Raw genomic sequence first — 27,455 nt, forward strand, 5'->3', positions numbered from 1 at the left:
AGTGCTGGACAAAAAACGTCGCAGGCGGAGAAGGAAACACATTGGAAGGACTGTACAAGGCCAACCAGGAACCTGTCTGTTTGGCCTTCACTCCTCAGTTGCATGAACAGCTGCCCAAGACCAGTCCAGCAGCTCCAAGATGTAATATTAAACTTTCCACCTTTGTGCCCAACAGAGTAGCTTTTTATCCACTCAACAGGGATGCCAAGTACTCCTTCACACAGTGCAGAGTTAAAATTATGGAACTTGCTCCCACAGGAGGCAGGGAATGATGTCCACCAACTTGGAGGTCTTCAAAATAAAATTGGACAAATTTGTGGAGGAGAGGGCTATCGATGGCTACCAGCCATGGTGGCTATTGCTTTGGATCTACTGGAATACCAGTTGCTGGAAATCACAGGACTGTTCTTGTGCTCTGGTCCTGCTAGCTGGCTTCCCATTGGGGCATCTGGTTGGCCACTGTGGGAATAGGATTCTGAGCCAGATGGGCCACTAGCCTGTTCCAGCAGGTGGTTCTTAAGTATTATTTCAGCTACTTAGTAATTTAGCGATACTGTACTTGCAATAAGTATTATATGTGAGGGTCCCCGACAAAGATGCGTTTCTCTACCAAATATCCTCACTGCTGAAGGGGTGGGGGGTGGGCTTTCATCGCTCAAAGCCTGCCTTATATGGAGTCAGACCAATGGTCCATCTAGCTCAGTATTGTCAACACTGACTGGAAGCAGCTTTCTTAGGTTTCAGGTAGCGAGTCTTTCCCAAAGCTACCTTGAGATGCCATCCTCCACACCTCCAACCCCCCCCCAATTCAATAGCACTATGTGGGACAGGTACCATGTGAAAAACCACTCAACACAACCAAAAGTGTTCATTATCAAAGTTTAATTGACAAGACTGATTGATCTTACAGAATAGAACAAGGAGAATAATTGCCGGACAAAGTTACACTTAAAAATATTTCAGCAGTGCACGTCTAAGACTTAATGTTCACCCAGCCTCATTCATGCCTTCCTGTTCCCATAACCGGCCCTGGAAATGATCGACTGCTGCTCTGCAGAGGACCTGGGATGAGGGTGAATCAGGCTGGGCTATTTGGGATAGACACACTGCCTGCCTAGCTTCTGTCCATGCAAGGAACTGGCTAAGATTCAGAGGGCAGGCACATGATGGCGCAAGAGAAATTCACCCCAGCACAGGGCAACTCTTCACACAGGAAGGGATACTGGGGGAGATGGAAGATTTTCTGATACTGAACACCAAGATCCCAGCCCCTGAAATGCATCCATACCAGTGTTAAACAGGTCTGTAGGTACATGTGCATGCCAACCACACCCCAGCTGGCTGCTTTCACTGCTTGGGCCCTTCTTGGGCGCTCCATTTGCAAGGGGTGGGCATGATGTGGGCAGGTCATTCTTGTCTGTTGGAAGGTCTGGGAGACTAGGAGGGAGGAGGGCAAGTGATGAAAGCCTGTCCTGTAAGACCAAACAGCTAGCATGTGTCCGTGCTGGGAGAAGGGCATATTGAGATTCCCTATGGCTGCAAGTCTGGAGGAGGAGAGTTCTCCAAATATGGCACCTTGGGTGGGAGAAATGCATTGCACAACAGAACCTAGATTTTTGGCCCTGGTTAAGAAAATGGAAAGAAAATCAACAACTCAGCAAGAGCAAGATTGGCCCTGGAACACCACCCCCGTTTCCTAGGCACCAAATGCAGAGTAATTTCCTAATCACCAGCATTACATGGGATGTTTCTGCTCCATGAGATTGAGACAAATTCCTTTCCCAACCAGAGGTCATCCAGATGTTTTAAACATCTCCCATGATGGCTAGGGCTGGTTGATGCTGTAGTCCAAAACATCTGGAGTATACGTGGTTGGGGAAAGCAGGGGAAACATGAGGCTATGGGGTTTTTTCCTTCCTGGCAGTTTTTTTTTTAAAAAAAAGAACTGAAAATCTGCCTCAAAAAGGATGGAGATCATGGGAGTGGTGAACGGAGATATGCTCCCAAGGTGGTTTTTTCATTAAAAAATACCCACGGGGAACACCCACCCAATTCTTTGTGTCTGCTGAAGCATTCCCTAATAAGCAGTCCAAAGCAGCACCTGTAATTTAAAGTCAAGTCCTTCGATATTTCCTTCCACTAAGAAGAGACACCTCATTTTCCACTCAGACACTTTAAGAAGGTACACACACAAGCAAATGTTTTCCAACAGGCTCATTAAATGATCTGAATATAACCTGCATGTAAACATGGCACCAGGGAGGCTTTTAAGCAGCGATGCTTTCAAGCTGCAGAAAGACACTCCCTCACAGAAAGGGATTGCAGTTTGGAAGCAAGCAGAGGCAAAGAATGATATCTCAGGCGACAGGGCAGACAATGAAGAGGGAAAACAAAAACACCAGCAGCATTAGGAAGCCAGTTCTACTGAGGCCGTCCAGTTCAGCCTTCTGCATCAATGTGGCTGCCCCTCTCTTGCACAGAAACCCAATTAATATTGGCATGCTGGAGGAAACTCAAGTCCCCCTCTCCTAAGCACATGGGGTGCAACGAGTTGTCAGATTAGGTACTCTTCCACAAGCTGGCGCTTTCCAGCGGTTTTGGACTGCAACTACCAGCACCTACAAGGGTCAGCCACACTGCTATCGAAATGTATTCAGTTGAATAGTCATAGAATCATAGAACTGTAGAGATGGAATGCACCTCAAGGGACACCTAGTTCAACCCCCTGCAAGGAAGGAATCACAGAGGGGTACAGATACACACATGGACTGAAAAAGACATAGCAGGATGTTGTGAATACGCAGCAAGCTTGAAAAAGCTGCGTGTTCGTAGTCAGTACCTGAAGCAAGAGCTGCCTCCAGGATCAAAGGTGGAATCGTTCATAAAGGCTCAAGTGGGGCTGGAGCTGCATTCCAAATGCCTAAAGATCAGAATAAGAACTCAAGCCAAGCTGAAGCTCTAGCCCTCTCACTAGGGAATCTTGCCCGATAACCCCAAGGGTTGGCTCCAATGTTAACTGTACTCAGAGGAGGCCCGTTGAAAGTAATGGACATGTGGTCTTTTGATTTCAATGGGTTTGCTCTGAGTTACAGCTGATGTTGGATACAGCGTCCCAGGTGTGTTGGGGGAGGTGGAAGGAGAGAGAAGAGGAGCCTGACAGGTTAAGAGAAAGGCACTCTGCTTATACTCAGAGGTAATTGCTTATATTTTCTTTACTTCTCAATTTCCAAGGCTTTCGTCTTGGCACTAAACACAGGATGTGGGACTAAGTTCAATGAGGCCGTGGCTCAAACAAAGCCACAATGCAGATGTTAAAAGTTCAGATGGATATTTAAGCTTGGGCTGAGTAAGTCCCCTGGGCTCCGAAGGTATTAGCCCATGATACAGATAAATTTTTGAAAAATGGTTGAGCCTTGAGGAAGACTGGAGACTAAGAATTTGTGGCTTGCTTCTAGAGAGAGAAAAAGACCACAGATGCTTGAACCTAGAAATCATTTACCTATTCCATGCAGATGTTTCCCTACATCCCCAATTATGCAGACATGCCCTTCACATATAAAGACTGGAAGGCAACTGAAAGCATCAGCACATCATCTTATAAAAGGACAGACCATGTCAACCACGTTATCTGCACTTATGGCCCGTTACAAATTGTGCCTTTAGCTGCACAAATAGGAAGCACTTGGAAATTTGCAAGTACATAGTCACTTTTAAACTGCATGTTCCTGGGAAAGATTTGAACCACTTTAATGTTAATTTTGGAGAGAAACCAGCCTGGCGCAAGTCCTTTGGGAAACCTTCAGCTGCCCTTGTACACAAGGAAGCAAGCAACCCACTGTCAGGACTCCCATGCCATTTACTTGTATTGTTGCTCTGCCTTCTAGAGAGAAGCCATACTCCTTGAGAAGGTGGGTTGAAGTACTTGCGGGAAGGAGCTGGAGCGAACAGCCAAACAGTTTGGTATTGCACATGTCAGACTCCCTTCCACTTGTCACAATTAGCCACCACCTTCAATATAAGAACATTAAGAGGAACCAGGATGCTGGATCAGGACCAAGGGGGCCCATCAAGTCCAGCCTCATGTTCTCATGGAGGCCAATCATATACCCCAAAGGGAAGCCCACAACCAGGAACTGAGAGCAACAACACTTCCCTCACTCACAATTCCCAGAAACTGATATCCACAGGCATACTGCCACCAACTTTGGAGAGAGAACATAGCTACTGAAACCCTGAAAGTGCTCTGATGTCCCTCCTGTTCTCCTAAAGCAGGACCTCTCTAGAAAGCAGACCAAAAGAGAAAGACCAAAAGAGAGTGACCTCTTCTGCCCCTGCGCCACCTGAGCATCACTCGGTATAGTCCCCCTTGTGGGGGGAAAGGGACTCCTGCTCCTAAACAGCTGCCAACAATACAGATGTAAGGCACACACCTTCTTACAGCTTCCCACTCGTCCCCTAAAGCACAGACAACCTCAATACTAGTTGTAATTATTTGTGTGGATGCATCCCGTAAGGTCACTTTCATGGAAATGGAACAGACAGGGATACACGTTTGCAGAAGACAGGTGACATTGACACCAGATCTCTAATGTTTAGAAATGCTCACATCAAGTAGTCCAGGAGGTACAGACCTGGGCCAGGGATGTTTTCAGGTGCAGCTAAAGCTCAGACTGAGGCTCACCCTCCCATGCACAACAAAGGATGCTCATGATGGGCACCATAGGGATCAAAGAAAACCAGAGGCAAACGACCCTTGAATTGAACTACAGCACTAAGGAGAAGTATACCATGATAGACAGGTAGTTAAAAGACAGCCTTCCTTCAAAGGAGCCTGGGATGAGGAAATCAGAAGGGAGAAGAGCTGTAAGTGGTACAACGTCTGCCTTGCATGCAGAAGGTTCCAAGTTCAGTCCCCAATGGCACCGCCAATTAAGTCTGGAAAGATGCTTGCCTCAAACCCTGGACAGCCACAGCCAGTGTAAATACTGAACTATATAGACCAACTGTCTGATCTGGTGAATGGAGGACAAGTCCATTGGGTCTGGCCAAAGGTTGCCCATCTAGTGCAATCCTGTTCTCAAAGCAGCTGACCAAATTCCTGTGCAAACCTCCAAGCAGGAACATGAGCGCAGTGGCCCTCTAAACACTTGCGATTCCTAGCAACTGGTATGACAGCGTCTTACGTTCCCAATGCTAAAATTGCAGCCAACCTTACTCTGTAAGTATTTATGGTTACTAGTTGCCAGTAGGAGTTATGAGTTACTAGTAGAGATGTGTAAAATAATTGGGTACCCTAACACATATACTCGGGGGCGGGGAGGGATACTGTAAAAACTTGGCATTTGAGGAAAGACTGAAAAAACTGTTATGCAATATTTTTCTACTACTAGGATGATGAATAAAAAGCCTTTGAAAGTAGTACTTGAAGGATTATAGTCAATTGACTCCTGCAATACTTAGATTCATGAATGAAATGCAGGATAGTTAGTACTAATAGCCTTGGGTTTAGGTTTGGTAAGAAAGAATTGCATAAATTTCAATTTCTCCAAATGCCTGTTTTTTCTCCAGGAAAACATGCCCTGACCCAACCACGGCATTAACATTTGAAGTTTTATATATCTCTATTCACACACCTGGTGATGTTTAGGAGTAGGGAAATCAATCATCAAAACCAGACTGGTCACTTCCAAAAAATTAGATGGCACAGAAGTCACAATTACTTCAAGGGTTCTTGAAATGTGCCCCCACCAGGCACAAAAAGATTTATACAATATAGCTCAGCAGAAAATAAGATGGCCAACTCAACTGAACAAGGGAGGTCTATGGATGCAATTTGTCTGAGTTGTTCTTAAAAAACAGGAACCCCGGGGAACTTATCCTGAATGAGCTAGGCTGGAATGACAGTTCATTCTGGTTCAGTTCCTACCAGGATCAATGCAAATCATGATGTTAAGCCACACTCCAAGTTCACCTAGGCAAAGACTCAAGGAACACCTGCTTGGAAGATAGGGTACAAGGACACCTGAGGGTCCCCCAAGTGGGCCAAGGAACAGGGTGATGGCCAGCTACTCGCTCAGCTGAAAACATGGTATAAAGAGCACCAAACAGAAAAAACCTGTATTCTAAAGCAAACTTGTGTCTTCCACAGGCCATGCAGTGGACCAGAGTTCTGGTATAATGAACAAAAAGCAAGTGACTACCACTTTGTTCAATTTTAACCACCGTTTTATGGAAAAGTTGCTAAAACATTTGACAATGCCACTAACCTCATATTAAAGGGTGTGAAGAATGTGCTCTCTTGCTGTGGATAACAGCTGCAAACCCAGCATCTCTAGAATGCGCAGGAGAGCACATATGTTCACACAGACCAGCCGTGTTTCTTCTTTGAACACAGGGAGGGACCTCCCTTCTGAGCACATTGAGGCAGCTGTGTGACTGTACACACATTCAGAAGCCCCACTGATGCTGGGGTGATACTGGATGCGGTCTGGATGCAGAGCAAACGTTATACGTAAAACAAGAGATAACAAACCCACAAGCTAGCTGCAAAGTAATTCTCGGTAACAACAGGGATAGCCAAGAAATGCTTCTTAAGGCAGTCTAGATCCCCCTAATAATGGTAGCAGAAAGGGAGAAAGAGAGAATGGCAGAACACAGAACAGAGTAAGCAACAGTCCAGCATGGCTGCAAGCCTCCTGCATTATTAAGCTTCCTTCCTCTCAGTAACAGGCATGAAAAACTCCACTAAAGAATCATTGCCAGCATCTGAAAAAGGAGTCAAGCATCTTTGGGTTAAGAGTGAGAGTTGTCCCATTTTGCTACCAGAAAAGCTACCAGGAAACTTAAGGACAAGGAAGATATGGCTTCTGAAACCCCAAGTTTGCATACCATTTAAAAGTTTTCTTTTAGTATTAAAAAGGAGAGAGAGAAACCTACTTCTCAAGCTCCCAGTCACAAGCGCATACCTCAAACAAACCATAATGCTTGTTAATGAAGAGTTACGAAAATATCTGTCTCTTGTCCAAATCATGTAGAAAATCCTCAGCGGTGTGTCAGCGTTTTTCTCCTTGCAGAAACAGAAAACCAGAAGGGCTACTACACCTGGCACAGTTAAAGTGTATTACACACAGTGGTTTGTGAATTAAGGTTTATTGATTTCCATCATATTTGCTTTTTGTTTTTAAATATGGTTGAAGCTGGGCTGCCGAACAAAGGCTGCTGCTGCACTTTTTAAGTTAAAAATAAACTAATGGCGAGAGATCCCCACCTCTGGCGTCCTCCCAGGCCTCTTTGAGATCGTATCGATAAGAAGTTCCAGGACGACCCATGTCCAGGCCTCTCCTAGCAGTGTCCTTAGGTTCATGTCAGTCTCCAGTGCCAGAGGTGAGCGTGCCTTCAAAAATACTGCCACTTCCCCAGCACTGTGTCCTTGATGGCATCCACGTATTGAGTAGGCACCCAATAGACCCAGTAGTAAGAGGCTTCAGTAGGACCCAGCTGGAAGGCCTGGAAGATGTGGGAAAAGAAGAACAGGAGGCTCAGGATTAAGGTCTCTCAAACTATGGCCACCTCATTTAACACTGGGACCAAGCCAGATTCAGCAGTTTCCTGAGGAGCAGCAGTTCTCTCTCAGAACATTGAATATACGAAAAGCCTGCTGGATCAGGCCAATGGCCCATCTAGTTCAGCATTCTGTTCTTCTAGTAGTGAAGCAGATGCCTCTTTTAGGAAACACACAAGCAGGATTTGAGCACAAGAGCACTCTCTCCTCCCGTGGTTTTCAGCAACTGGTATCAGACACTTTCTGTTTATACATATTTGGGTGTTCAAAGTATTTCATGTACATTATCCCCAAACCCTTGCAACAACCAAGCAATGTAGGCTATCACTAACATCAGCATCTCCATATTATAGACAAAGTAGTTGAGGCGGAGAGTATTGGCTTGCCTCCAGCAAGCCGGATACTACTTTGTTCACACGCAGAGACATTATGCATTTTGCCAACTGGGCTCAGACTTTTGAATATAAAAGCCAAATCACGGTTTGGTGCTTCGGGAATGAGCTTTGTGCTCACACACTGCACCTCCCCCCTGCCCCAGGTGTTCTGCTTCAATTATTTACTCCTGCACTTGTGCAAACCAGTCAGCTACTGCAACCAAACTGTACTACAACTCCCATCATGATCATCCTTCTTGACCGCTGGCCATGCTAGCTGATGGGAGTTGTAGTTCAGAAACATCCAGAGGGAAAACCCCTTGGTCCTCACTTAACATCAACTTCAGTTCTATTTGTGAGAGGAGGAAAGAGAAGGAGATGCATAAACTCTCCTTTCATGTGGCAAATAAACCAAAGAGTTAATGAGATTGTTATGTAAGCTGTGCCCCTGTGTGTTTCTGTCCACTGAAGGGAGAAGTACTTCCTCCATAGAAAATAGAAGAGAGGCAGACAATTCACAGGAGTTCACTGAATGATGAGTCTTCTTGCAGGGTAAAAAGCAGGGAATATGATCCTCTCTATGGAGAGTGCTGCATGAAGGGTACAGAAGGAAGAAAGGCTTCTCTCAATTAGCCCTTATGCTGACTGCTTTTACTCATAGGAATGTGGTCTTCTCCTGAAACCCTGGGCTTAACATCTGCAAAAGGTCAGGTGCAGTATTTGCAGAGGACCGTTCCTTACCATCATGTGATAATCCTCATGTCCTTCGATAGGTTCACTCACCACGTTCTTGATAGACCCCATGGGCAACTTTTCTGTTCTTTCTGCATTGAAATAAAACATGTCAACTTGGGCAGGATGACATTTCACACCATTCCTCCACTCTTCCTTCCAGAGCTTCTCCATCCCATCAGAATGTATGAAAAAGGAAAGGCTTTCTCAAAACTACACCAGCCTTAATACCTGATCCCAACAACCTCTCCTCTTCCAAAGAAGATCTTCCCTCCACCCCGAATGCTCTTTGCATCACTCAACTCACTGGAAGGATGGATGGATGAATGAATGAATAAATAAATAAATAAATGGCTTTCTTCTGCTAAGACAAAAGAAATTTATAAACCCCCTATGCAGCTTAATCCTTAAAGTTCTTGCTGTTTCCCTAGTTCACCCCCTAAACCATTCCTGTGGCAAGAAATCAGATAGAATTAAACAAAACAAAAGCATGGTCTGTCTGCAAGACCACACAGCGACAAAACGAGAATGCATTTCAACCTCTTATCAGCTTATTTCCTCCCTATTTGAAGCTGGTCCAAGGCCAGCATAATAGAGTGTCACATTTCACATCTTTCCTAGTCAACAGATGTGCCTTTTTGCAAAAGGAGAAGATCCCACTGCTGAGGCACTCAGATGGTCTCTCTCTTTCACCAATGGTAGGGCCATTTGCCAGGCAGAGATGTGAATGACCAGGTGCCTGACCCTCCCCAGGTGGGCTGCTGCAAGAACAGGTGATGGTTTAAGTGCTCCTACTGCTAAGGAGTTGGATTGGGAAAAACCAAACCCCATATAATGAAATTGGCCATTACTGCATTAGAATATTATTCAGTCATATCAGTAACCATTAAGAAGTCATAATACAGAGATTACACAACCACAGTTGTGACTGAGGCCAAAAGCACTTTGTGCCCATTAATTTCATCTGGTGAGAATTAAGCATGAGCTTAGCTGCTATTGAAACCAAATGGAACATACAACAGCTTAGTATGGGCTACACTGTGCCTGTTACTCTGTGTGAGGGTCAAAAACATCTAAACTAGTAAGCCCCAGCTTTCAATGGAAAGCAGAGTGTAGCAAAAGTATGCTGCTCCTCAACTAGCCTTGTTAAATGAAACTCAGAAATACCCATAATTTCCCACAGACTCTTTAGCCCTTTCAACTCCACGCATCATGCCTGCTCAATCCAGTTTTGCATCTAAAGAAAGCCTGGGGCTGCAAACGAGCAGGAAGTGCAGCTTACAGAGCCACTAAAACACTACACAGAGTTCAACCAGCCAGCCAGATCAACAAAATCTCTTTCTAAGGACCCTCTGTACTGCAAGTTCTGCTTTTAATGGTCCCCCACTCTGCCCAGCCCCTGTGCAAGGTTCTGATATTTATGAGAACAGTGGTATATAAATAAATAAACAAAGTGCCACTGGCGTGCGTGTGTGCAGAATGCCAGCGCTCTCAATGTTTCAGCACTTTCAGAGCCTCCCTCCAGGGTAGTTCTTGGGACACAAGCAGCTCAACTCCCTACCACAAAAAGACTCCTGCACAACAGACACAAGGGGCACAGGCAGAGTATTAAACACTGAAGTGCCACAAAAGCCCATATATATTAGGGAGGTCAACCCTTCAAGCAGGCCAAATTATTGATTGGTCAAAGATGTACAGGAAATGCACTCTAAGGTATCTAAATCACCAATGCCTTTTCCGCTCAAGCTTCACATGAACTGTAGCATGTTTCTACCTGTTGCTCCTAAACCATCACCCGAACAGAATGACTCTACAGGCTCAGAAATCTTGCAAGGGGTCAGCTGTGAAACACTAAACATGCCATCAGTACTCCCCCAGAGATAAGTCTTCAGGTCCCCCAAAAGTATATAATTTTGAGCACCTACCTTTAGTGCCAATCCAGAGCTGATCTTGTTCGAGTTTAAAGGTGAGCCGCACTTTTCCACCCGACTTGTTGTACATGCCCGATAAAGGAACAGTTGGCAGGCGCTCCTAAGAAGTCGAGAACAGAGGTCTTCTGTGAACAACAGGAAGCTCCTGCCAGCTTTACAGCACAAAGTTAAAAAAGCCACCCTCCTCTACAGGACACAAGTGTAGGAGAGATGGAAGAGCCCCAGAAACTGCCACTGGCTCCTATGGAGCTCAACAATGACACAGCCTACTCACACACCTGGGCACCCTTGACAGAAGGCATCACATCTTCAGGTTTTCCTTTATCTAACACTTTCCTGTGTTGCTGTAACAAAGCAGAAATAAAAAATAAACATGACAAAAGCCTAGAAGATTTTCCCATCTACCTACTTGCTAACATATTGAGATTTTTAAGAATTTCAAGAAGATACACAGGCAACTAGTTACCTCTTATCTTAGCCACACAATCCAAATGCAATCAAGAAATGCATAGTATGTATTCTGTCTATCAGTAGTTATAAATTCACACACTTCCCTAAAATTCAAGGGTTTACACCACAACTTTGGTGAAAACTATCACATTAGTAACTTTGCAAAGGAAAGCATGAGAAGGTCTCACAGAGATTCCCACCTCAAAGCTGACCAGTTGATAGCAGAATTAGCTATCGGCCAAAGCTGACAAAGGCCAAATTCAACAGGACTACCTAAAGGGCAGCACCATTTGGTTACAAAATGTTATTTATTGCTAAATTACAGTCACTACACTGTCCGTTCCACTAAAGTTAAATAGAGTTCAAATGGCTCTTCAACCTTGGACTTGCAGATAGTTTTTAGGCAACTTGCTCTCTCAGTTATTGGAATAGTGCTCTAACCAGAAGGCTGCTGCAAGAATTATCAAGATAAGGAACTTCAAGTTAACTTTTCACTGAAGCACATGGACCTCAAGGTCCTTCCTTTTAACTGGTCTATGGTCAAAAGGGGTACTCCCATTTTACCTAGGAGATCCATTTACACTTTCAGTCCAAACAAGCCACCTAGGCTGGAAGTTGTAACCAACCTTTTGTCTGCAAAGGGGTTCCTTTTTGGTCTCTTCTGATTTCACTTCCTGCTGAGCAGCATCTTTTGGTGTGTTTACTGCCAAGACATCATTGATAGTTGAGCCAACCACCATTATTTTTGCTCCATTGATCACTTTGATTTCCCGTAAAGTTTTATCCTCTGGTAGAAGTCCTTTAAACATGACCTTCTGCATTGCAGGTGGAAGGCCTAGCAAAGAAGGAATCAACAGGGAAGACTTTTTAACGCAGGAATTTCTTCCAGATATGATGGGAAGGTCACGTGGTAGAATTACCTCTCCATAAAACACAGACAGCCTCACCTGTGAGTGAGTGGATTTTCTGCTTCAGGTCAGCCCCTGTGTTATCAAGTGGGAACTTCAAGTCATACTTATTTTTGTTCCAGATAATTTTTAGCTCAACCAGCTCTTTCCCAATCTCAGAATCGCCGCCATTGCTGACAGAAGCCTGTGGGTCAGGTGGATCACTTTGAGGATCATCAGTCTCCAAAGGTTTCTCAGCAGAAAGAGGATCGCTGCCATCCCTGCAGCCTAGAGGCGGATTCTCAGCTTCTGCATCCATGCTGGTGTCATCCGAATCTGCAAAGAAAGGAAACAAATGAGAACAGCCCCCTTGAGAGAGGTGGGATACACTCCTCATGCACTGTTTTGGGACAAAACTCAAGATAAAAACAAAAACCCCCACCACTCCAGATTAATACTTCAGTCAGGGCTGAACTATGTCAGTGGCAGTTACAGAGTCAGCTCAAAACACTCCCAACAGGAACTATTTTCTCTTTGCCTAATAGCACTTATCCCAGTACTGGAGTGTCTCCTCCACTTGTACCCGCTTGGTGAGCAGAACCCTACTTTCCTCACTCCTATGCCTTGCAGTATTTCTCCCAACACACCCCCACCTCTGCACCCGCCCCCAGTTTAGCGGGCCCAGCCCGTGTCAGGGCTGAAGCCAGGCAGACCTCGGCTACCCGCCTGGGAAACTCCCCTCTCTCGTGCCAGGGCGCCTCCCCCGAGGAAGACCCTCCGAAGCTTTCCTGGGTGGGTGGCGCTTTAGGAAAAAGTGGCTCAAGGCACGAGGCCGAGAGAGGGGAGGCAGGTGAGGGTGAACCTCCAGCCCAACCCAGCCTAGTCGCTGCCTTGAGGAGGGAGTTTGAGGCTGCCCTGGCACGGGGAGAGGGAAGGCCGGGGGTCGGCCACCCCTAATGTGTACAGCCCAGGCCTTGCCCCCCGTTTCCCTCCGCGCCCCCCCCCCCGCCCCTGGCGGACCCCGCTCTCTCTCGCGCGCGCACCGGGGGTGGCAGAGGCGGCAGCCATGATGATTGTGTACAACCCGCCCGGGGGGGTGCCGGGAAAAGCGCCGGGCGGTCCGGATTGGCCTCCGTCGGCCTCCGTAGCCCGCCCCTTCCGCCTCGAAACCTTCGCTCGCCGGTCCGGATGTTTTGGACTACACTTCCCGCCACCTCCTTCCCCCACAGTCAGCCAGCCAACATGGCTGTTGTGGCGGCAAGGGCTGATGGGAGTTGTAGTCCAAAAGCCCGGCGGAGGGCACGAAGTTGGCGGCGGCTGCTCCGTCGTAGCGTTGAAGTTCCACGTGGTTTGGTTTTGTAAGTCGCCCAAGCTGGAAAGGCGGTGGAAAAGCCTTAAGGAAAGATACAAAAGGGAATGACGCTTTTTTAAAAAAAAGTAAAAATAAATAAATATATTTATTAAATAAATATTTGACACAGTTTTGACCACCTCCTTCTCGCTGCCGCCTCTGTCTGTTGTTGTTTTTTATATCCCACAGGGGGACTCAGGGTGGCTTCCACAAATAAAAACAACACAGATAAAATACAAAAAAGCTATATATATACATATATATATACAATCATTTAAAAGTAATTAAACTCTGACAGAATTAAAACAATATAAAAATACGTGTATTGCAATACTATACAGCTAATAAAACAGCACTATCAAAAGCCAAGTTCTCGACACGCCTCAAAAGAGCCTCAGTGGAGCAGGAGAACACAGGACCAGCCAGCCAATAAATAGAAGCTAATCAGAATAAAGTTACTAGTCCTTTTTTTTTTTGCCACAAGACACTGGTTGCTTTTACAGCAACATAGTTACTTAGCACAGCCAGTCTGCAGGATCTCTGGCAGGGACTCTTTCCCACCCAGGACCTTTTGCATGGCAGGCAGTTGCTCTTCCTCTCAGCTAAGGTTGTCTTACCTAGAGAAGGGTGGCCCTTGGAGCTCTGCTGCAAGCCTGTCTCTTATAGGGGCAGTGGCCAACTAGGTGCACCCTCCTCTGGGAAGCCCACCCGAAGCAGGATGCAAAGGAGACACCAATGGTCAGCCTTCTAGCTAATTTGCTGTGCTGCCATATACTAAAGTTTGATATTATTGTTGCTAACTTGTCTTATTGATAATTTTATTGTTTCATATACTTTATTGTTTCTTATTTTTGTAAACTGCTTGAAGAGGTGTGTTGTTTTTTTACAATCAAGCAGTGTACACATTTTATGAAATAAATAATATAAATACACACACACGTATATAAAGAATAAATTGATTGGAACAGCTTGATCCAGGTTCTATTAGCCAAAAACCCCCGCAAAAAAATAATGTGTATATTAAAAATAAATCCACCCTCTCTTCCTCCCCTTAATATAGAATAGAAAAATAAATATTAAAAATTTAAAATAAATAATAAAAAAGTAAAACTGATAGTATTTGGTCCCACTTCGGCGTTGCCCCATTTCGGCGGCCGCAGCGAGGACGCTGTTTCTTTAAGTCTGGCTCCGCCCCTTGTTCCTGTCGGAAACTGAATGACCGACGGAATGTGGCCAATGGGGCGCGGAGGGCGGGGCCTTGTGTTAGACCACGTGCGCTTCTGCTGCTGCCTGTTGAGTCTACAGCTGGGAGGCTGCTGCTGCCGCCGCTGCCATGGGACTGGGCGCTGCAGCGGTGGGGGATGCCTTGCGAGGCGCAGTCCGGGGGTCCGGCGTGCGGGTGAGGTTCGCGCCCAGCCCCACAGGTGAGCTGCCCCGGAGCCACACGGAGCTCCTCGCCTTGCTGCCGAAGCCGCGGGGACTTCCTAGGGCCGCTGCCTGACACGGTTAGGATTGTGCTGCCTTCCCGGGCAGTTTGCAAAAGCGATTCTCCAAATCGGATATTGTTATCATATTTTTAAAAATACGTGTTTGCTGGTTTGCTGAAACTACAGCTGTAAAAAGTCAATAGGATGTGCAGAGAAATAAAAAGAGAACAAACCCCGCAGCTGTAACTGTGTCATCATAATCAACAACAAAGGGATAGTCTGAAACAGGTTTAAGAGAACCCATCAGGGGAAAGGCAAATAACCCATTCCATAGTAATGCATGCATCGTTGGAGGTTTGTGTTATAAACAAATATACAATATACACAATTGTACACAACAATATACACTATTGTTGGTTATAAATGGAAACCACGCTATGGCAAATGATTATGCATAGCCATATAACAAGTATTAATAGGTATCAATTAATTTTTTTACCTGCCCTTCACACTAAGGTCCCAGAATGGGTTACAGCATTCAAACTATATTAAAAACAACTTAGTCATTAAAAAAATGTGGTCTCCCAAGATCCTAGGCCTCTGACTGCTACACACTTGCTCATTGAGTTATATATAAGTAACCCCCAATGGTGGGATCTAGTCAGCTTCATGAATCATGAGTTGTGCAGGCCTAATAGAATGCCTCTTTATGACTGTCCTTGGAGCTGAGATGCTGCTGTTATGCCCTTGGTGTGGGATGAACAAAAACAAAGAGGGATTTGTCAAAAGTGTCTCAGTAAAAATCATAGTAGATCATGGAAGCCTAAAGTATGCTTAACCTTGTGGTTGAAGGTCCCTGTACCCAGGTGAAGTTAGATATGTGGGGATAGCACAAGAATTGCCCAGGTACATGGATCAGACAAAAAACCTATCTTATTCAGCCTTCCCCAACCTGGTGATCTCCATATAGTTTGCCTCGCAACTGCCATCATAACAGTGCTGCTTGCAGAAGGTGGAAATTCTGTTCCATCACAGCTGCATCCAAAAAAGGCCAGGTGCATGTTTCTGAGAAGCTCATAAAGGTGCCTTCCTTTGTTAATCAGAGGTAGACTGCTCTTGAACACAGAGTTCCATTTCAGCTGTCATTGTTAACATCTCTCAGCACACCTTTTCTCCCTACTTTTGCCTCTTCCTCTTTTTAAAGTTAACTGAGTAAACGGTCTCCTCTTTCTTTAGGGGCTGTGATATGCATTGCATGTTCTGAACCAGCCAGCCTGAATTCTAATATTTTGAGAAGGAAGATAGTTTTCAACTGCTTGCACATTTCAAACCGTTCACTTCTCTCCTGCTCATGTAATTGGAAGTGGAATGACTCTTGATGTGGAGGTTCTCTTTCAGCTAGAACAGCAAACAGCCTCTAATTATAGCACCAGAGTTGTGCCTCATGTACCCTGTTCTTCCTTTTCTATGTGCTGTGCAGGGTTCCTGCACCTAGGTGGCCTGCGGACTGCTTTGTACAACTACATTTTTGCCAAGAAACACCAAGGGAGCTTCATCCTCAGACTGGAGGACACAGACCAAAGCCGGGTGGTGCCCGGGGCTGCTGAAGGCATAGAAGATATGCTGGAATGGGCAGGTAATTCTGCATCCCCACACATGCATGCAGTTCAGGCTCGACTACAGGGGCCAAACTGTGTGTGGGGTTGCATCCTTTGCCAGGTTTCCTCAGGGAAGCAGTGCAAGATGATCAGATCCTCAATAATAATAATAACAATTTTATTATTTATACCCCGCCCATCTGACTGGGTTGCATTAAACATTTAAAAACTTCCCTATGCAAGGCTAACTTCAGATGTCTTCCCAAGGTTGTATAGTTTGTTATCTTCTTGACATCTGATGGGAGGGTGTTCCACAGGGTGGGTGCCACTACCGAGAAGGCCCTCTGCCTGGTTCCTTGTAACTTCACTTCTCACAGTGAGGGCCCTCGGAGCTGGATCTCGGTGTCCAGGCTGGATGATGGGGGTGGAGATGCTTCTTCAGGTATACAGGGCCGAGGCCGTTTAGGGTTTTAAAGGTCAGCACCAGCATTTTGGATTGTGCTCGGAAACGTACTGGGAGCCAATGTAGGTCTCTTTGTTCTTGTGGGGAAATAGAAAATATTCCAGCCCCCTCCTCTCACCACCCCCGCTCCCCCCCCCCCAGCATCATCATAAACCACCTTGGAGAAGAGGACAGCTGCCCCATCACTCTCAGCAAGTTATCCAGCCTCCCTGATGCTTAACCTCATAGAAAGGGGTTGAGACTCCCCTCTCCTTGTTTCCTTGCTTACTTGCAAAAAAACTAAGCAAAACACAGTCTCTAGGTCAGCTGCCTTGGCATCAAGGAAACAAATTTATTTGCTGATGGTGAGTTATCCACCACACTTTAGACACATGTGACTTCTGTCCAGCAAGCAAAGAGTTGTACATCTGACACTCTGTGTTCAGTAATTGGATGGCTCCCTCCCACACTTGATTTTTCCACCTGCATAATGTGCATTTTCTTTGTTATAGTTTTTCTATTTGGAAAGTTGGGATTTGCAAAATCCAAAAAGGATTTGCTCTGGCCTCCTCGCCCTAAGGCTGCACTCTCACAGGTGCCTAACTCACCTGCCTACTTCTTGATGCTTTTGTCACTGGGGTGCCCACAAGATTGCCTGCCCTTTTATACTACTGTGGTACCTCAGGTTACATACGCTTCAGGTTACATATGCTTCAGGTTACATACGCTTCAGGTTACAGACTCCGCTAAACTAGAAATAGTGCTTCAGGTTAAGAACTTTGCTTCAGGATAAGAACAGAAATTGTGCTCCAGTGGCGTGGCGGCAGCAGGAGGCCCCTTTAGCTAAAGTGGTGCTTCAGGTTAAGAACAGTTTCAGGTTAAGAACAGACCTCCGGAGCGAATTAAGTACTTAACCTGAGGTACCACTGTACTGGCTATCTTCCTCTAACTCTTTCCATCAGAAAAGCCTTGTTTAAAAGGGGAAAACGTGTGTATTGACCACTGGGCTGCAGCACAGTCCAGTGACCTGGGATTTAAGTGACCTGGGAATGAGGATTTATTTAAAATCAGAGGAGCAGATAATGAGTCACCCCCCTTCACCTGATAAAATCATCATGTGATTATGGGATGTGGGGACTTCAAGCCTCTCTGGGATTTAAATGATCTGAGTCACTGTAAGCCTATCTCTGTCTGCACTTTTCTAAACTTGCACTCGAGTTCCCCCAGAGGTGTAGGAAGGGGGGTGCGGTGGGTGCAGTCCGCCCTGGGTGTCATGACTGAGGGGGGGTGACAAAATGGCAGGCGAGTGGACGGCACACCTTGCGCCTGGCGGCTGCAGCTCTTGACCATCCTCGGCAATTTCCAAGTGGTCCACGGGAGGGCAGGGTGGACCACGTTTGGGATCCCTTTGCTTTTGGTTGCTTCTGAAGAGCTGTCCCCTGCCTCCCCTTGCAGGCATCCCACCCGAGGAGAGTCCTCGCCGGGGCGGCCCAGCGGCCCCTTACCAGCAATCCCAGCGGCTCAGCCTATACAGGGAAGCTGTAGAGCTGCTTCTGGAGAAGGGGGCTGCCTACCGCTGCTTTTGCACCCCCCAGCGCCTGGAGCTGCTGAAGAAAGAGGCTCTGAGGAACCGGCAGACGCCGCGGTAAGGATCAGGTGGAGGTTAGACCTGGGTATGCTCTCTGCATGGCTGCTGACGCAACCTGGGTCCTGCTCCGCCGCAGGATTGCTACACGTCTCTCTGCCTTTGACAATTCTGCGTTCTCCCAAGGAGAGTCCTGAATGCGGGTGGGATGGGGGCTGACGTTTGGCTGATGGGGAATCAGGAGGCAGGGCTGGGTGAGTCCAAAGAATTGTCCGTGTGGGGCTCTGTGGACTTCGGGCCTTGATCCAGCATGCTTACACTCAGGGATGGCCTTGATGGCCAGGAAAGGCCAGTGTTTTCCTTATCAGGCTTATCGGCTTCAGAGGCCTGTTTCTCAATCTCCAGCAGTATCTGGAACAATAGAGCAAGGACCTTTGGCTAATGCATTGCAAGGAGTTGGACTAATTCTGTGAATCTAAAAGGAGAGAGAAGCACTAGCTGTGGCCTGACGCCCCCTCCCCAAATTTCCTTAGTATATGTTCATTGCTCTGTTGCTTCTGTGGAGAAGGGCTTGGGAGATCTTTTGCTATGGCTGCTTGTGGGCAACAATTTATCCTGCTCAGAGTGAGAACTTGGAGGGTTTGGGGGCGGGGGCAAAATGTGTTAAGTCAAAAGCCACAGAGTACAGGTTCTCTTTGTGGGAGAGACAGAGAGGGACAGAGTCAGCAGCCATAATTGAAAAGGGAATGGGAACTATCGCTAAGACCATCTGTTTGTCTTCTTTTTTCTTTTTCTTATGTTTATATCCCACCTTTCCTTCAAGGAGCTTAAAGTGGCATACATGATTTTCCCTTTCCTCTTTATCCTTACAGACAGTGAGGTAGGCCAGGCTGAGAGTCAGTGCCCCCCCCATTGAGCTTCATGGCTGAGTGGGGATTCGAACCCCAGCCGCCCAGGTCTTAGTCCAACACACTAACCACTACACCACACTGGCTCTGTTTGAAATAAATCTGCTTGAATGATTTGCTTGTTTTTACCTAGCTATTTGGTTAAATTGGAAATACAGGCTTTTCGTTCCTGTAATTTTCCTTGTTTACCTTAGTCGTTTATTGTACCTGTTTTGGTGACTTTTATACGTTGTTTTTCCTTATTTTCATTGCTTTGTTCCCCACTCCGGGATTGAAAATACTGTGGGCTATAAATACTGCAAATGAATAATAAAAAAAATCAACAGGCACGGAGTTCCAAAGTGCCAATGTGCAACCCCTGTAAAAGTACAAGTTCTGGAGACGTGTTTCCTGCCTCCATCAAAGGCAGGGTGGTCCGGTCAGCTGGGATTCTGGGTTTCTCAAAGCTTTGGAGTTTTGTGTTGATTCAGTTGAATGAGAACCAGCAGCTTAGGTTACAGATGAAGCCTTCCTCTGCTGCTGCTGCTGCTGCTGCTTCTGATGTGATTCCTAACCCTGCCCCTCTCCTTATAGATATGACAACAGGTGCCGCCACCTTAGCCCCAAGCAGGTGGCTGAGAAGGTGTCTCAGGGCGCTGACTCTGTCATGCGCTTCCGCCTGGAGGAGAACTCGGAACCCTTCTGCGACCTGATCCACGGCTGGAGCAAGCACGTTGTCGCCAGCGTCGAAGGGGATCCGGTGATCCTGAAGAGCGATGGCTTCCCCACCTACCACCTGGCCAATGTGGTGGATGACCACGTCATGGGGATCAGCCATGTCCTGCGGGGGGCAGAGTGGCTCATCTCCACCTCCAAGCACCTCCTCCTCTACAGGGCCTTTGGCTGGGACCCACCTCAATTTGGCCACCTCCCGCTGCTCCTGAACAAAGACGGCAGCAAGCTTTCCAAGAGGCAGGGGGACATCTTTGTGGAGCAGCTTGCGCAGGATGGCTGGTTACCCGAAGCCCTGCTGGACATCATGACAAATTGTGGCTCTGGATTTGCAGGTAATGAGGCCATAGCCCTCGGCACCCCAGCCAGCTGGCTCAATTGGTGTGAATTCTCTGCTTATATTTGAATCCTGCTTATAAAATTATGGGTGTCCCGCTTTTCCACCTTGTCTTGGCAAATGACTGTGTCCGGTGGAGTCTCTCCTGGAGCTGGTCCCTCCTCAGTAGGTAGTCCCTGGGCTTCCTGAGGCCTCCTGGGACATTTTACCCATCGCTGTTGCTTCTCCATGGAATCCTAGAGTTGTGTCCCATCAATTCCAGTGGGTCCCAAAGTGGGGGGCAGTTGGGCAAGGGAGCTGCAGGCTGGTGCCAGAGGTGGAAATAATTATCATCAATGTTGATGAATTAATTAAATTAAATAGTCATACCTCAGAAGTCGAATGCCTTGCAACTCGAACGTTTTGGCTCCCGAATGCCGAAAACCTGGAAGTGAGTGTTCCAGTTTGTGAACGTTATTTGGAACATGAATGTCCGCCGTGGGTTCCGCGAGTTCAGATTGGCTGCAAGAGCTTCCTGCAGCCAATCAGAAGCCATGCCTTGGTTTCCAAACGTTTTGGAAGTCGAACGGACTTCTGGAACAGATTCCATTTGACTTCCAAGGTACAACTGTAATTGAATTTTGAATAATTGTGCAATTGTGGGTTGTGCAAACTGTTACTCTGAATAATGCTTTTTGTAGGGTAAAGTGGGGGCACTGGGGATGTGTTTATGGAACCAAGGCAGCAGGAGTCTAATCCCTTGCTGAATGTAGGAAGCCCAGACTCTGGAGAAGGGGTTGCAGCTCAGAAATTCAATCCACAGTGGCACCTCCAGGTGGAGCTAGAAAAGAGTCCCTCCTGAAACCTAGAGAACAACTGCCTGTCAAGTCTTGGCAGTGCTGAGCTACATGGACCAAAGGTCCAATGGGGTGAGGCAGCTTCCTGTGTTTCTAAAGCACTGCCTAACCCAGGAGTGGGAGATCTGCAGCTTGTGGGCCTAAATTAGCCCACAAAGCTGTTTCCCTCCAACCACACACCCCTTTCCCCTTTGCTTCCCACATCAGAGGTGACTTTAGGTGAAGGTGTGGCAGTGGACTGGTGGCTGCCATCCCTTTGAGGTCTGTTTGCAAACCAAAGAGCATCAGAGGCAGTGCCGATCAGCTGGTGTGTGCTGAGAGACGTGGCCTTGGCGGTCCACTTGCAAGGGGCCTGCATTGGAGTTGCTTGCTGATGGGCTTCACCTGAGCTCCTGATGGCAGCCAGTGGGCAGCCGTGAAAGAGGAGTGCAATGGAACTCTTGGTTTCTTTATTATTATTATTTTAATATTATTATTAATGTTGCAATCCATATAGGAAATCTTTACATAATGATACATATACAGTCATACCTTGGGTTGAATGTGCTTTGGGATGAGCATGTTCGAGTTGCACTCCGCGGCAACCCGGAAGTAACGGAGCGCGTTACTTCCAGGTTTTGCCGCTTGCGCATGTGCAGACGCTCAAAATGACATCACGCGCATGCACAGAAGCGGCAAAAAGCGAAGCACACGCAGACATGCCGTCACTGGTCACGTTTGCTTCTAGATGCGAACGGGGCTCCGGAATGGATCCCGTTCGCATCTAGAGGTATCACAGTACATTATATTTGTAAATTCACAATTTCACATTTCATTATGTACCAACATTTATCCATTTCTTATTTCTTGCCCTGTGTCTTCCCTCCACCTGGGTGTGACTTCCTTTTTATTATTTTATAACTTTATTATTGAGATTGTATTTTTGTATCTTAATAATTAAACATTCAGTCTTATATTTCTGCTTAGCTTAGCTTAACTTTGTGAAATCATTCTATACACATCAATAAATTCTTGTTGGAGCATGTTTGGGTCATGTATTCTTCTACACATTTCCATTCCTGTTTGAGATTTTAATCAATCTAATCGGAACTCTTGGTTTCTTTTGCAGATAACCGGATGGGCAGGACGTTGAAGGAGCTGATTGAGGAGTTCAACGTGAGCAGGATCGAAAGGCACTCGGCCCTGCTGGATCTTGAGAAGCTGTCCGAGTTCAACAGGTGGAGGAACCAGAAGGGCGGGGTAGCACCAGCGTCCGTGCATTTCCTGGTTGGCTGTTGATCTGCGGGCTGTTTATCCCCTGGGAGGGGGGGGGGGTCTGCATCTGCTGAGCATCACCTTTTGGTCCCCTTCCCTGTTCCCTTCCCTGGAGCCCCTCCAGCTCAGGGGTCTCTTCTGCCACCCCCTTGAAGTCAGGCTGCATTCAGGGAAGAAAAAGCAAGGTCTCAGAGGGTGCAAACAGGCATCGCTGAGAAACTGAGGAAGTGTATCCCTAAAAGGTCATCCCACCCCTTATAGCTCAGCCGGTTAAAGCATGCTGCTGACAATGTCGAGGCTGCAGGTTCGATACCCATGTGGATATTCTAGCTGCATATTCTAGTACTGCAGGGGGATGGATATTAAATGCTCCTCAGGGTCCTTTCCAACTCTTCAGTTGTATGATTCTATGAAGTGGCTTTGTGTGTGTGCACAGGATCCACCTGACCCATCGGATTGAAGATAACCTGCAACGGCAAGAGCTGGTGGCAGAGGTGCAGGCCTCTGTGGAGGAGACCTACGGGAGCCAGGTGGTAGACCGGGAGGTCCTTGAGAAGGGCTACGTGGAGCAGGTGCTGCTGCTTAGAATGGTAAGCCAGGCAAAGAGGGTGTGTGTGTCTGTGCGCCTGCCTCTTTGCTTTCTTGTGTGTGTTTTTGTTTTTAAATAAACTGCCAATATAACGAAAGGAAAGAAAACAAAGGCCTTAAATTTTAACGCCACAGAGCGACACATCCTGGGAGCACAAAAGATACAGCACATCTCCGAAGGGATAATGAAGTGTTAACTCAGGCATAGATTTCCTTTACAAATAAAATAATAAAGATATATAAAAAATAACAGTGTCCTCCACCTGTGAGTTTCATCATTATGAAATAACACAGGCTTAAATGAGCCAGATGGTTTCCATACACTGGTGGCACTGAGTGACTGGGTACCTCAATATTTGCATAAGAAATACTATTATTATTATTATTAATTGAGTTTATATACCGCCTTATACCCGGAGATCTCAGGGCGGTTCACAGAAAAGATCACAACATATACAGTGGTACCTCAAGTTACAAATGCCTCAGGTTACAAACGCTTCAGGTTACAAACTCCACTAACCTGGAAGAGTTACCTCGAGTTGAGAACTTTGCCCCAGGATGAGAACGGAAAATGTGTGCTGGTGGCGCAGCAGCAGCAGCAGCAAGAGGCTTCATTAGCGAAAGCATGCCTCTTGTTAAGAACAGTTTCAGGTTAAGAACGGACCTCCGGAAATAATTAAGTTCGTAACTAGAGTTACCACTGTATAATCAGAATAAAAACAACAACCCAACAACACCCCCCCAGAAAAGAGCCACATTTTAGAAGGCTATAGGATGTCAAACAGATCAACCAAAGGCCTGGTTAAAAAGGAACACTTTTGCCTGGCACCTAAAGGTGTATAATGAAGGTGCCAGGTGAACTTCATGCTATATATGTTTCCTAGCTGGAAACTCTTCAACTTGAAGGTAAGAAGGTGCCGTGGGGCAGGGAGAGATGTGGTGTTGGGGTGGGGGCTCCAGTCAGGGGAACTGGTCTGCCTGTCTCTCTGATCCTCAGTGGTCCTTCCTCCCCAGGGTCACATAAGCCGCCTCAAGGACTTGGTGTCACCCAAGTATTCTTTCTTGTGGATCCGGCCCTCCGTGCCTCACAAGGAGCTGCAAGCCATTTCAGCAGAGGCAGACAAAATAGGAAGGCTGGTTCTCAGGTGAGTTACCCTGGACCTTGCCTGTTGTTGTTGTTTTACCCACGGGGATGTTGCAGCCACCTAGAGGTCTGGCCTCCTTCACCTTCCTCCTCACCTGAGTGACAGCAGGTACTTTCCATGCTGGAGTAAGCATTGTTTTCAGTCAGTCTCCCTCATATGGTAAATAAACAGTAGAACCTTACATTATCTCAGCTGGTAGAGTATGAAACCCTTAATCTCAGGGTTGTGGGTTTGAGCCCCACGTTGGGCAAAAGATTCCCCCACTTTTGAGCCCCATTGCAGGGGGTTGGACTAGATGACCCTTGTGGTCCCTTCCAAGTCTACACTTCTATGACTCTTGCCACATGAAGGGCCTTCTGCAATTGAAACAATCTGCCCTGCAAAATGGATACGATAAATCACTTGGCAGTAGCTTTTCCAAGTGAAAACTGAGCCACAAGTTAGAAAAACGAGTTTAAATATCCTTTTTTCTTCTTCTCTTCCCAAAGGTTGCTGGAACAGCCGGTGGCTGCTCTGACCCCAGAGGAGCTGGGCAAAGAACTGAGGCGGCTGCAAGAGCAGATAAGTGGGACCCAGTACAGTGGCATGATGAGGCTTCTCCGCTTGGCCCTCAGTGGCCTGAAGGTAAATTTCCCTGGTCCCCACTTCCCAAATCTCATCATCTGAATTGCTCTGCTTTGAAAGCCAGTAGCTGGCTTGGCTCTGCTAATCGACCTCAGTGGTAGTTGCTATATCTCTTTAAAATACAGTGGTACCTCGGGTTAAGTACTTAATTCGTTCCGGAGGTCCGTTCTTAACCTGAAACTGGTCTTAACCTAAAGCACCACTTTAGCTAATGGGGCCTCCCGCTGCTGCTGCACCGCCGGAGCACGATTTCTGTTCTTAACCTGAAGCAAAGTTATTAACCTGAAGCACTATTTCTGGGTTAGCGGAGTCTGTAACCTAAAGCGTATGTAACCTGAAGCGTATGTAACCCGAGGTACCACTGTAATCAAAAGAGCCATCCTGGTAGACGTGAGGTATTTTGGACTACAACTCCCATCAGCCCTAGCCAAATCATGTCGGGGCCGATGGGAGTTGTAGTCCAAAACATAGAGGGCACCAAATTGACAAAGGCTGACCTAAAATTATTTGTACCTCATTTTCAGCAAACCAGTGGCTTGTAACAATAAAAACACGTGAAACCAGTTAACACGGATGGGCCATTCCTGACAATTAATAATGAAAAAATATGAGCAAAAACCCACAGGTCAAGCTAGAGCTAGAATAAAACCAAGAATAAGGATGGATAGCTCCGTTGGTTAGAGCATGGTGCTGAGAACGCCAAAGTTGCAGGTTCGATCTCCATTCAGGGACAGCTGCATATTCCTGCATTGCAGGGGATTGGACTAGACCAGTGTTTCCCAACCTTTGGCCTCTAGCTGTTTTTGGACTACAACTCCCATCATCCCTAGCTAGCAAGACCCAGTGGTCAGGGATGATGGGAATTGTAGTCCATAAACAGCTGGAGACCAAAGGTTGGGAAACACTGGACTAGATGATCCTCTGGGTCCCTTCTAACTCTATGATTCTGTGAGCCCTCCCCACACCCCGAGGCATGCCCTGATCAGCAAGTCTTTACTTGGCCCCTGAATGGCAACATGAAGATGCCAGCTAAACACCTAATATAGGTTGCCAGTTTTTTAAATGTTATTCCATTTATTGGGCAGTGCTGAAATCATAGGAAGCTGCCTTCAGATGTCTTCTAAAAGTCAGATACTTGTTTATTTCCTTGACATCTGGTGCGAGGGCGTTCCACAGGGTGGGCACCACCACCAAGAAGGCCCTATGCCTGGTTCCCTGTAAGCTCACTTCTCGCAGTGAGGGAACCGCCAGAAGGCCCTCGGAGCTGGACCTTATTGTCCGGGCTGAACGATGGAGGTGGAGACGCCCCTTCAGGTATACTGGGCCAAGACCGTTTACTCAGGTGGTACTGCTGCTAGAAAGGTTGTAGAGCACTCCGTCAATGGAATTGTGGTATGAATATGGAAGAGGGAGTGCTGTAATGGAGGTCTCTCAGACTCTAGCTTCCACAAAGCTTCAGCTCTTGTTTTCAAGTAGGGAGGTGTTCCTTTCCAGTTGGCAAGGGTCCCCCCTCCATTTCTGGAGTAACCTCCCTGTCCATTTCAGGAAGGACCCAGCGTTGCCGAGATGATGGTCTCCTTGGGGCCCAGAGAGGCCAGCGCACGGATCCAGAGAGCCCTTTGCAGCTGACCTGTTGAAGCAAAACAGCCAACCAAACTTTCAATAGAGCTTGCATGTCAAGCCTTCCACGAAGCTCAAACACCTTCCTGTGGACTGCAGAGCATCCCACAGCCACGGACTTGACCACTTCTCTCTCTCTTTTTAAAAGTGCTCTGGGGTTGGCAGCCTGGCATTGGCACTGAGACCCTAAGGGGGTTTCCAGTTGTAGTTGAGTCTGATGTGGCATTAATAAAAAAAGCAAAAATACTGACTGGAGGTCAAAGTGCCACTGTGACAGCTTTCCACGTGCCTCGCCGCCATCGTCACCCCGCTGGGCATTCCTTCGGGGCTGGGGAGCAGCCTCAACCTTGGAAGCCACAGGAGAGTGAGCCAAACCAGGCTCCAAGGGTCCAGTTCCATAGAATTCAAAGGGTATTTTTATTGCATTACAGTCTCAGAGCTAATTAATTACAGTAGGTTGGACTGGATGACCCTTGGGGACTTTCCCAACTCTACAATTCTCTGGTTCTATGAAAAGGAGCAATAAAATACAATTGAAAATCAATATGAATCTTTAATATGACGTTTGCACCATCATCAGCCATAAATCCACAGAGATGCGTGGTCCTGCTGGCTGTAACAGCATCTCCTGTGCTCAGCCTAGTCTCTTTGCTCAGGGCTGCATTAAGCATTAAGCCAAATAAGCATGTGCTCAGGGCGTCAAGGGAAGGAGGACACCACAGGAATGTCCCCTTGCTGGGTTTACCATGGACCATATGGTGCAGCTGAACACAAACATCATTTCTACAACTATGCAAAAATAAACATTGCTTTCTATCTTACTGTAGTTTTTGTTTCATTTCAAAAAGTAAAATTTTATTTTACAGTTTATTATTGTTTTTATTTTGAATTAGATATATGTGGGGGCACCAAAATCTTTTCATGGCATAGGGCCTCAAAAGGTCTTAATCCAGCCCTCTGAGCACCGTTTTGGGATGTCTTTCCAGAACAAGAGTGGTGCGCTCCTCAGACATCCCTACATGAGCAACCTTGAATGGCTCAGACTGCGACCCTTTGTGGTAAAGGAAGGTGACTCTTCCAAGTCAAGTGTTGCT

The 27,455-nt window shown here is 46.7% G+C and overlaps 2 protein-coding genes across 2 annotated transcripts; one reads left to right on the top strand and one right to left on the bottom strand.

Moving 5' to 3' along the window:
* Positions 1-865: 865 nt before the first annotated feature.
* On the bottom strand, positions 866-13,324 carry UBFD1 (ubiquitin family domain containing 1). Its single transcript, XM_081887848.1, has 7 exons — positions 12,979-13,324; positions 11,996-12,271; positions 11,675-11,883; positions 10,877-10,942; positions 10,593-10,698; positions 8,677-8,759; positions 866-7,506 (listed from the first exon to the last, which is right to left on the bottom strand). The coding sequence occupies exons 1-7, from the start codon at positions 13,001-13,003 to the stop codon at positions 7,396-7,398; spliced, it is 876 nt and encodes a 291-aa protein (XP_081743974.1). The 5' UTR covers positions 13,004-13,324; the 3' UTR covers positions 866-7,395.
* A 1,235-nt stretch (positions 13,325-14,559) lies between these two features.
* Positions 14,560-26,905, top strand: EARS2 (glutamyl-tRNA synthetase 2, mitochondrial). The gene is made up of 9 exons (XM_081888247.1): positions 14,560-14,710; positions 16,194-16,349; positions 18,209-18,398; positions 19,820-20,292; positions 22,239-22,347; positions 22,821-22,974; positions 23,987-24,117; positions 24,606-24,741; positions 26,287-26,905. Exons 1-9 carry the CDS (start codon positions 14,620-14,622, stop codon positions 26,368-26,370), a joined length of 1,524 nt encoding a protein of 507 aa, XP_081744373.1. The 5' UTR covers positions 14,560-14,619; the 3' UTR covers positions 26,371-26,905.
* The last annotated feature ends 550 nt before the right edge of the window (positions 26,906-27,455 follow it).

Source organism: Podarcis melisellensis (assembly GCF_964234715.1).
Source record: "Podarcis melisellensis genome assembly, chromosome: 14".
In the NCBI taxonomy this organism is placed as follows: Eukaryota; Metazoa; Chordata; class Lepidosauria; order Squamata; family Lacertidae; genus Podarcis; species Podarcis melisellensis.